Raw genomic sequence first — 9,794 nt, 5'->3', positions numbered from 1 at the left:
TGTGATGAGGAAGAAACCTACCTTTTCTCTAGCCATGGAATATGGTTACTCCCACAATGGCAGTCTGAGTGTATAAAGATCCCTGAGAAGATTGCCTCTTGGGATATGTATGTGCGTATATGCATATATGGACAAATAAGTTGACATACTTATAATGTCTGGACTAATGACTCATATAAATGCAGTTTCGAATAATTTAAAGTGTCGGAAGATTTTTACTAACACCACCACCTTCATCGATTCAGAGTCCAGACTCCCTGTGTCTAACATCAGTAAAACAGGAGTGATGATCCACGTTTCTCTTTCAGCGCTTCTAATGAGAAGCCTGACGTTGGTAATGGCAGGAGATATTACCTGCCGGATGGTGTATTCCTTAGTTTCAATAATATATAACCCTTACTTGGGGTTAGACATCTAAGGGTACCGTCTCACAGTGGCACTTTGGTCGCTACGACGGTACGATCCGTGACGTTCCAGCGATATCCATACGATATCGCTGTGTCTGACATGCAGCAGCGATCAGGGACCCCGCTGGGAATCGTACGTCGTAGCAGATCGTTTGGAACTTTATTTCGTTGCTGGATCTCCCGCTGTCATCGCTGGATCGGTGTGTGTGACACCGATCCAGCGATGTGTTCGCTTGTAACCAGGGTAAACATCGGGTTACTAAGCGCAGGGCCTCGCTTAGTAACCCGATGTTTACCCTGGTTACCATCGTAAATGTAAAAAAAAAAAAACAGTACATACTCACATTCCGATGTCACGTCCCTCGCCGTCTGCTTCCCGCACTGACTGTGAGTGCCGGCCGTAAAGCACAGCACAGTGGTGACGTCACCGCTGCGCTCTGCTTTTACTTTACGGCCGGCGCTCACAGTCAGTGCGGGAAGCAGATGGCGAGGGACGTGACACCGGAATGTGAGTATGTACTGTTTTTTTTTTTTTACATTTACGATGGTAACCAGGGTAAACATCGGGTTACTAAGCGCGGCTCTGCGCTTAGTAACCCGATGTTTACCCTGGTTACCCGGGGACTTCGGCATCGTTGGTCGCTGGAGAGCTGTCTGTGTGACAGCTCTCCAGCGACCACACAACGACTTACCAACGATCACGGCCAGGTCGTATCGCTGGTCGTGATCGTTGGTAAATCGTTTAGTGTAACGGTACCCTAAGGATTTGGAACAGACGTGATGTGCGTACATCCCAATGCTGTGCCATTATCCATGTACTAACTGTTATTGGTTTGATCTTCCCGCAGTCCAGGGCCTCTGTCCTGCAGGTCTCCTTGTAGTACGGTAAGCTGGTCTGTAACCAAGACTTAACCTGAGCCCAGGAGGACCGATGAAGGAACAGTCCTGTGTTATAAGCACATGCAGCTTATTATTGGTCGGTACAGTCCTCATAGTGTGGTGGCTGTGGCTCTCACCATATTTCACAGGGCAATAAGGTTTTCTAACCCTATTCTGGGGCTGTGATGTCTATAAGTATCTATCACAATAAATAACTTGCTGTGGTTCATTATTGGTATTGGACTACAATGGGTGAATTTCATTCTGTTTCTGATGCTTATTTCGTTTACCACATTCATACTGAAATTGGCCATTATAGATGTATATCAGACACTCACTACGGTGATTTTCTTTGCGGATCTCTTTAGATATCTATGGTTTTCTCTTCGCCACGACAGCACCCACTGAGAGAGGGGATCCACCCCTAGGAACAGGAAACCCTATGGAGAGATAAAAGGGGCGGTCCCCCTCGCTCCCACAGTTTGGTTTCCTGTTCCTACGGGAATCCATGGAGAGAAGAGGATACCTATCCTGGATGCCTCTTGCGCAGTTTACCTTGAGGACGGCAAGGGCTCCAGAGCTGGAAGCAGCGTTGGGGGTCCTGGCTCAGCTTCCCCCCTCTGCTGGCAGATGCTGTGAGGCCAGGACGGAGAGGTCGTCTGGCTCACAGAAATTCATCCGGCCGGTCTGCAGGGAGCAAGCGCTCAGGTGGGGTGTCATCGCGCTGTTCTCGGCGGGTGCACAGCGTGGGGCTCCAGTGTATTTTCCCCCGGAAGTAATGCCTAGAACTTCCGGGGTGAACGAGGAGACAGCGCCTGCACAGTCGCACACAGTTTGGCCGCGACCCGGAAGCAGTGGGCACTTCCGGGTCTAACAGGAAGAAGATGGCGGCCCCCATGTTGAAAAGGACGCCGGCACTGATACTCCGGCGTCCAATATGGAATCTGCACAGGACCCTGCGATGTCTTCTGTAGAAGTCTCCGCAACCATTCCACGCAGCCGTACCAGCAGCAGTTGCTCTAAACAGAGCGGATCTTCCAGAAAGAGCACCAAGGAGAAAAGGTCGGACCGAGCTACTCCTCAGCCTATGCCTCAGTCTCCTCCTTATATGAAAAAAACCTGGCACTCAACTTATTATATCTGGAGATATGTTTTATTGTCAGCAACAAAAACGTTTCGGTCCCAAAACGGACCTTCCTCAGTTACGTTAGAAGTAGAGGATTGGAGAAAGATGTGCCCGTGTAGGCAAGTGATAAATGGTTTCCATGAGGATGCAGACCTTAGGTCTGTGTGAGGCTGAGTGGGCAATGCCCTTGCAGAAGTGGCTTTACTGACGCGGTGTACACCGCAAGCAAACGCATGTGCTTAAAAACACATGCGTTTACATAGACAGCAATACATTTTTTTGCCGCGAATAAACTTATGTGTTTTTTTGCGGCAAAAAAACGCCGCTAGAAATTACTACAGGTTGCATTTCTGCAACTAAACGCACATGTCAAAAAACGCATGCGTTGCCGAAAACGCGTCAAAACGCATGCTAAAAAAACGCATGCATTTTTTAGCGCTAAAACGCTGCAGATCAAAACGCAAGTGTGAAACCAGCCTAAGCCAGAGATGTTTTCTTCCAGAAACTAAACAATTAACAATTAGAAATAAGGTACAGTCAGTGATAGATAAACCTCTAATTTCCTTAAGAGAAGGCATGTCCCTTCTTGGCTCCTTCACGTCATGCATTCCGGCTATCCCATGGGCTCAATTCCATTCTAGGTGTTTACAATATACAATTTTACAAGAGGAAGAAAAATTACAGGGTCGTTTAGAGGGTAAAATTTCCCTTTCTGGAGAGGTAATCCAATCCCTGACCTGGTGGCTAGAACCAAATCACTTGGTTAGTGGGGTCCCCTGGGTAGTTAAACCCTCAAACACAATATTCACGGATGCTAGTCCTAGTGGTTGGGGAGCACATTTAGGAGACCGACTCAGGCGACTCATCTAATAAGAGAGAGCTAAAAGCTGTCTATCATGCCCTATGTGAATTCCTTCCGCGGCTACACGGAACACATACCAGAATTTTGTCAGACAACATGACATCAGTGGCTTATATCAATCATCAAGGAGGAACAAGATCGGGAACTCTCATGTCTATAGCCGACGACATCCTAACTATGGCCGAGGAACATGTTCTGTCCCTATCAGCACTACATGTCAGAGGAGTGGACAATTCAAAAGCAGACTTCCTCAGTCGTCGTACCCTCCACCAAGGGGAGTGGGTTCTCAATCATCAAATATTCAAAATGATAACCGTGAAATGGGGTATACCCGAAATAGATCTCTTCGCTACAAGAGACAACAATTAAAAAGATTTGCTTCAATATTCCGAACCGACAATCCCGATATTCTCGATGCCCTCCAAGTTCCATGGACATTCCAAAAAGCGTATGCTTTCCCTCCATTGATACTTCTTCCAACGGTAATCAGGAAGATAAGGGAGGACAGAGCGAATATGATCCTAATTGCTCCATTTTGGCCAAAGAGACCATGGTTTTCCCTGCTCAGGGCCATGTCGATCTCAGACCCATGGATTCTCCCAGAGGATCAGGATCTTCTCTTCCAGGGGCCCTTCAACCACCCTCATGTGAATGGACTACGGTTGACAGCCTGGAATTTGAGAGGCAGCTGTTAAAACTTAGAGGTTTCTCTGATAAAGTGATTAATACTCTATTGTTAAGAAGAAAAAAATCCACTATATCTATATATGTAAGGGTGTGGAAAATTTTTTTCTAAGTCTCTATCCATCGGCCTTGTCGAATGAAATTCCTATTTCTACTATTTTAGAATTTCTCCAGAGAGGACGTGATTTAGGCCTTTCAGTTAGTACGTTAAAAGTACAAGTTTCTGCTCTAGGGGCCTTGTATAGTCACATTGCGGGTGACAGGTGGGTAGCCAGATTTATTTCAGCCTGCCAGAAGTCAGAATCAGTTCAAATTCCCCACTTACCTCATTGGAATGTTAATTTAGTCCTTGAAGCCTTGACAGGTCACCCGTTTGAGCCACTACACTCAGCTCACATTAAACACGTTTCCCTCAAGACTGCTCTTCTTGTCGCTTTAGTGTCGGCGAGAAGGGTAAGTGACATACAGGCATTATCAATAGATCCTCTTTTTCTGTCAATATTTCCAGATAGAATTGTCCTGAAAACAGACCCTTCCTACTTACCTAAAGTATGCACTAAATTTCATAGATCTCAAGAAATTCTTCTTCCTTCCTTCTATAATAACCCTACAAATCAGGAAGAGGAAAGGTACCATACATTAGATGTGAGAAGGGCTGTAATAGCTTATCTGGACAGAACTAGCGCCTGGAGGAAGAGCAGGGCTCTCTTTGTTTCCTTCCAGGTTCAAAGAAAAGGAGCTGGTGTTACAAAAGGCACGTTATCACGATGGATTCGGGAGGCAATATACCTGGCCTATTCGTCTAAAGGGGAGAATCCACCTGAGACTGTAAAGGCACATTCCACCTGGGCGATAGCTATATCCTGGGCTGAACGAGCAGAGGTTCCAATAGAACTAATAGTCTTCTCCTACTACCTTCTATAATCACTATAGACTGGATCTATCTGCGTCCACTGACTTGTGTTTCGGTAGATCAGTTCTTAACAAGATAATCCCTCCCAAATAACTATCTCTGAAAGACTCTCAGTGGGTGCTGTCGTGGCGAAGAGAAAACACCGGATTACTTACAGGTAATACTCTTTTATAGAGCCACGAGAGCACCCCTTCACTTCCCTCCCTAATATATTAGTTTTACATATGAGCACTGTTAGGGGTGATTGGTTCTTGTAGTTAAACATACTTAAGTTAAGTAAAGATAAATTCTGATATAGAATTACCTACTAAAACTGGTGGGCGGTTCCTCGCAATCTCTGTAACCCAAACTGTGGGAGCGAGGGGGACCACCCCTTTTATCTCTCCATAGGGTTTCCTGTTCCTAGGGGCGGATCCCCTCTCTCAGTGGGTGCTGTCGTGGCTCTATAAAAGAGTATTACCGGTAAGTAATCCGGTGTTTTTCTGATCTTTCAGATCATTTATATATCTAGTCTGGTTTTTGCCTGGGTCTTTGATTCCTGGGCTTCTGTACCCACCCTGGAAGAGTTTCTTTGGTATTCTCCATGGTGCTGTCCTGAGGGACGTAATGGAAAAAGGGAAATAGACCTACCGGTAATTCGGTTTCCAGGTAGTCCCCCTCAGGACAGCACCCTTAGTTCCCTCCCTTATGTTTCTCTTTTTAGGCTTGTACGGGATTAATCTATCGGCAGATCGTTCGTCCTTTGGGTCACCATGGCTCGAAATTAAGATGAAGCCATTAAATGTTTATTATGTACAGAAATTTACTGCACACTCTATTCTGGTATGATGCAAAAAAAGGTTTATGCCAAATTTATTCAAAAACAATATACAAAAGGTTGCCACATTGAAATTCGTAGAGAGAACCCAACGTTTCGACCCTCCCGGGTCTTATTCATGGGGTTACTGTGATCCTGGATACATATATATAACAGTGGCAGTGGTAGAGGGTATGCAAACGATCCCTTCCAGGCATAACCTTGTTGCTGGGCCAGATACAGTCTGTGTGTCCCGGGTAGATGGAGCCTGATTGAAAAGGGCCGTCACGTAATGGAATGGCCTGTGGTAACTTGTGTCCTGCTGCGGTGTCAGCGGCGCTCCCGCGCCCTGCTGTAGGAGTTCTCCTGGTTGTGAGGTCTTGGCATTTGGCATAAACCTTTTTTTTTGCATCATACCAGAATCGAGTGTGCGGTAAATTTCTGTACATGATTGACTAGACCACACGGTCTGTTTACCAGCACCTCCTTGTCCCTGACCTGAGTGCACACCATTATGCCTACATTAAATGTTTATTACACATGTGTTTGTAAGGGCATGTTTAGACTATTTATTTCCATCCTTCGGTGGTACTTTGAAAAAACACTGGAGGGTGGAGGTGGGAGGGTCCTTTTAACCTATGATCCTGTCCCGCTATAGGTCAAGGAAGGACGTCCTCCATGGTGCTGTCCTGAGGGACTACCTGGAAACCGAATTATCGGTAGGTCTAATTCCCTTTTTTCTTCAACTCTACCCACTGTGGAGGCCAATCCAGCACCTCCAATGAATAATTTCCTCGCCAATCTCGACATATGGTTTGGGTCGTCATCCTGCTGGTACACGGTCGTCTTTTTCATATGCATAGTACTCGAATGTACAAAATTACTCGTTTTGTAGAATACTCACATATAGCTCATCATTGAGACCACCATCAATCCTGGTCAAGTAACCAATGCTGTGAAACAATCCCAAATCATCAGGCTTCCTCCACTGTACTTGAGAGTTCCTTCAATTTCTCAATCCCTTAGCCCCTTTCTTCCAAACCCATTTGTACCCATCATAGCCTAGTCTATTGACTTTTGTTTCATTGCTCCAAATCACCCGTTTTCAATCGTCTACTGTCCACTTTTTATGTACTTTCACCTACTTGGTTATCATCTCCATCCCTCCTTAACACTGACAGATGTGGCTTCAGAGGCAGAGATGGTGGGAAGGTGTAATTAAAGGTTTGGCAGCACCATGACACACCAAGCACCTGTTCTTTGAACAGTCAGTCTGTGCTGATCCTTTAATTCTGTGTTGAGTCCATTTATTTGGAGGAACTTGAAGGAAGATGTCTGCTGTCTAACACTGTGCAGAAGCGGCGATACATTTGTTACCACCATGGTTGGACTAGTTTAAGGTTTTTTTTTTTAATTTTAAACACCATAAAAAAAAAATTGGATATCTTGTGCTTCACCTATTTGAATTGAACATTTATTGCATCTGCAGGAGCAGAAACTACATGGGCAAGCCGACTTCAGAAGCACGCTGTCGTATATAAAGCCCACCAATTTGTCATTTTGGAGGTATAAGCAAAAGTAGCCACAGAAAGCATGCCATATTCACACATTCATGTGTTTTGGCTGGTGTACAGAGAGACCTCGGGTTGCCCACACGTTTTCTGACCCATGGATGTATTAATGTCATTTAAGTGTAACCTCATGTGGCAGAATTGTATCTACAAACCCCATTTGGACAGCAGCTGCACAAATGTCTACACTTAGAGGACATTTGCAGTGCAAAATCCACACAATTGTGCTAACAGATCAGACCTCATCCTTTACATCACAAAGGGTAAAATACAAGGAATTATCCACAGTAGATATTGACAGACTGTGAAGAGGGAAAGCGCTGGTCACTTCATCCCGCAGGTTTGCTATGAAACATCACCCTGAGATTTCTTAATATCGTGCACAACACTGATGCTGAAAAACAGCAGATTTTTTCCTTATGGATAGGACACTTCACTTTCACCCTGTGGGACCATAGTCTGAATGTACTCTTGAGTTTTACACCGTTTGGCTAATTAGAAGTTGAATTTAGGATATGTTTTATCACCATTTTCACAAGTATGTTGATATTAGGGCAAGCTTTTCCTTGCTGAACCTGAGAGATAAAGCTTCCTATTATGCTACATTCACATGTCTGGATGTAGCAGTCTGGTATACATATATGTATACATATAGGAGGATGGCAGGTTCAGGTCAGGAGCCCCGCGACCGCTCCGTACTCTGACCATGATACACGGATGTGTGACCAAGACCTTAGTTTTTAGCTATCAGGCCTATTGGAAGCAGTTGAGACTATCAGAGTCTGGATCGCTCAACAAAAACTTCAGAGTAGATGTTGAATCTATTACTTTCTTTGCTCTGAAAATACTTTATGTATATTCTCAGAGTTATAAAACATATTTTACATTATACAATTATGAACAGATCACAATCCTCAGTAAAGTCCGTTGTACATCTGCCAACCGATTATTCCAGGCACAATCCTTCCGCTGCTCAACCATTATATTATGTAATGGTCCCGATGAAAGTTCTACAAAGTCCTGGGTACAGAGAGATTCTGCATCACATGGAAATTCTGTCGGAGTGAACGCCAGCTCCACAGCCCTGCATGTGTGACATCCGGTGTGATCATTTCCTGCGATACCTGAGAAATAAAATGTAAATCATTAGAACCCCGACTAAATAAAAAAAGACATTCATCTTGGACATGCGAAATGTATATATAAGGGCTGATTCATTAAGGACTTTAAGCTAAGATTCTGATGTAAAACCTCTTAATAAGCTGGAATATTTTTCAATAATTTGGAAATTGTGCAAATATATTACAGCATTTGGTGTTTTCACACCAGTCCTGACCAGCTATGCCAATATGGGAGTAGAATGGGTGGAAGGCAGTGTGGTTACACCCACCAGTTAAATTTATGAAAGTCACACCACTTTAGTGGCATAACGTCCTCCAGTCACGCTAGTGGAGTACATTTCTGTCAGCGCCTCTCAGTGAATTAGGCCCATAAGTACAGCAGTGAGCCTATTCATTAAGATTCACACAAAGGAATTTTGTGGATATCATCCGTGCTGCTGAACAAATAGAAGTTCGGACGTATTGAAGAAAAAGATTGGTGGCTTTATATCAATGTGTTTCGAAGTCTCTGGAGGGGGGATAGGATCCTGTACAGGATCATCCACGGAAAGTGACTTGCTCATCACAGCAGATCTGCTGCGCTGCGTGGAGTGGCTGCTGGACTGGCATCTCTGCGGCCTGTGGTAGCGATGCTGCCTAGGCTGATAGTCAGTATATATTTATTACACACAAAAACTGACTATCAGTTCCAAACAGAAAACTGGTGTCTACAGGTGCTTACTAGGAGTAACCATATACATACATTGCTAAAAAATAAAGTTGCATTATTATTATTATCATCTTTTCTTTTTATCTAGAGCAGTAATGCAATTCAAATTTCATGTTTACGTGCTATAGCACTACAGAGTGGAATTCCAACTTTATGTAATCTAGCTTGATGCCCCATGGTCCTACCGAGGGCTGGTACAGAGTATACGGCCCCTGGAGGAAGATCCTGTTCCGAGGACAAGACACCAGATTCTTCAGAAACAGAATGGACAGCGGCAAGACGTGACACTTGAGGGAGCGGCGAGATACAAGGTCCGACTGCAAAAGGGCCAAAAGTAATGGTAGAGCAAAAAGCATGGGGGGGGGCATGATTGGCTTCGCACCAGCAGAAGATGGCCTTCAATATATAGTGCTAAAATGTGAGGAGGCGGCGGGTTCCTTGCTCTCATCATGGTCTGGATGACCTGATTGGAGAAGCCACCGGACCTCAGTACCGCGGCTTCAACAGCCATGCTGCTAAAGGGCCCTGCGAAGAGATCTGGAAAATCCTGGATTTTTCACAGAATGTCCACAAGGAGGTTGACTACTGCCGCGTACCAAGGACTTCTGGGCCAACCTGGAGCCATGAGTATGATGGGCGCTTGATCTTCTTGACCAGTCTGTGGATCAACAGCAGAGGAGGAAATCAGTATGGGAGAAAGAACTGGGACCAGGGGATCGCCAGCAC

General features: G+C 44.9%; 1 protein-coding gene across 2 annotated transcripts in view; it reads right to left on the bottom strand.

Annotated features, from left to right (window-relative positions):
• Positions 1–8,058: 8,058 nt before the first annotated feature.
• DDX27 (DEAD-box helicase 27) overlaps positions 8,059–9,794 on the bottom strand; it is a 31,444-nt gene continuing 29,708 nt past the window's right edge. For both annotated transcript variants that reach the window (XM_077251652.1, XM_077251653.1), the window contains exon 21: positions 8,059–8,362. In XM_077251652.1, the coding sequence (XP_077107767.1) occupies positions 8,347–8,362 (16 nt within the window). In that variant the 3' untranslated portion in view covers positions 8,059–8,346. The remainder of the gene's footprint in view (positions 8,363–9,794) is intronic.

Source organism: Ranitomeya variabilis, chromosome 4 (genome assembly GCF_051348905.1).
Source record: "Ranitomeya variabilis isolate aRanVar5 chromosome 4, aRanVar5.hap1, whole genome shotgun sequence".
Classification (NCBI taxonomy): Eukaryota; Metazoa; Chordata; class Amphibia; order Anura; family Dendrobatidae; genus Ranitomeya; species Ranitomeya variabilis.
The sequence above is the reverse complement of the archived record's forward strand: the minus strand, read 5'-3'. Positions and strand labels throughout refer to the sequence as shown.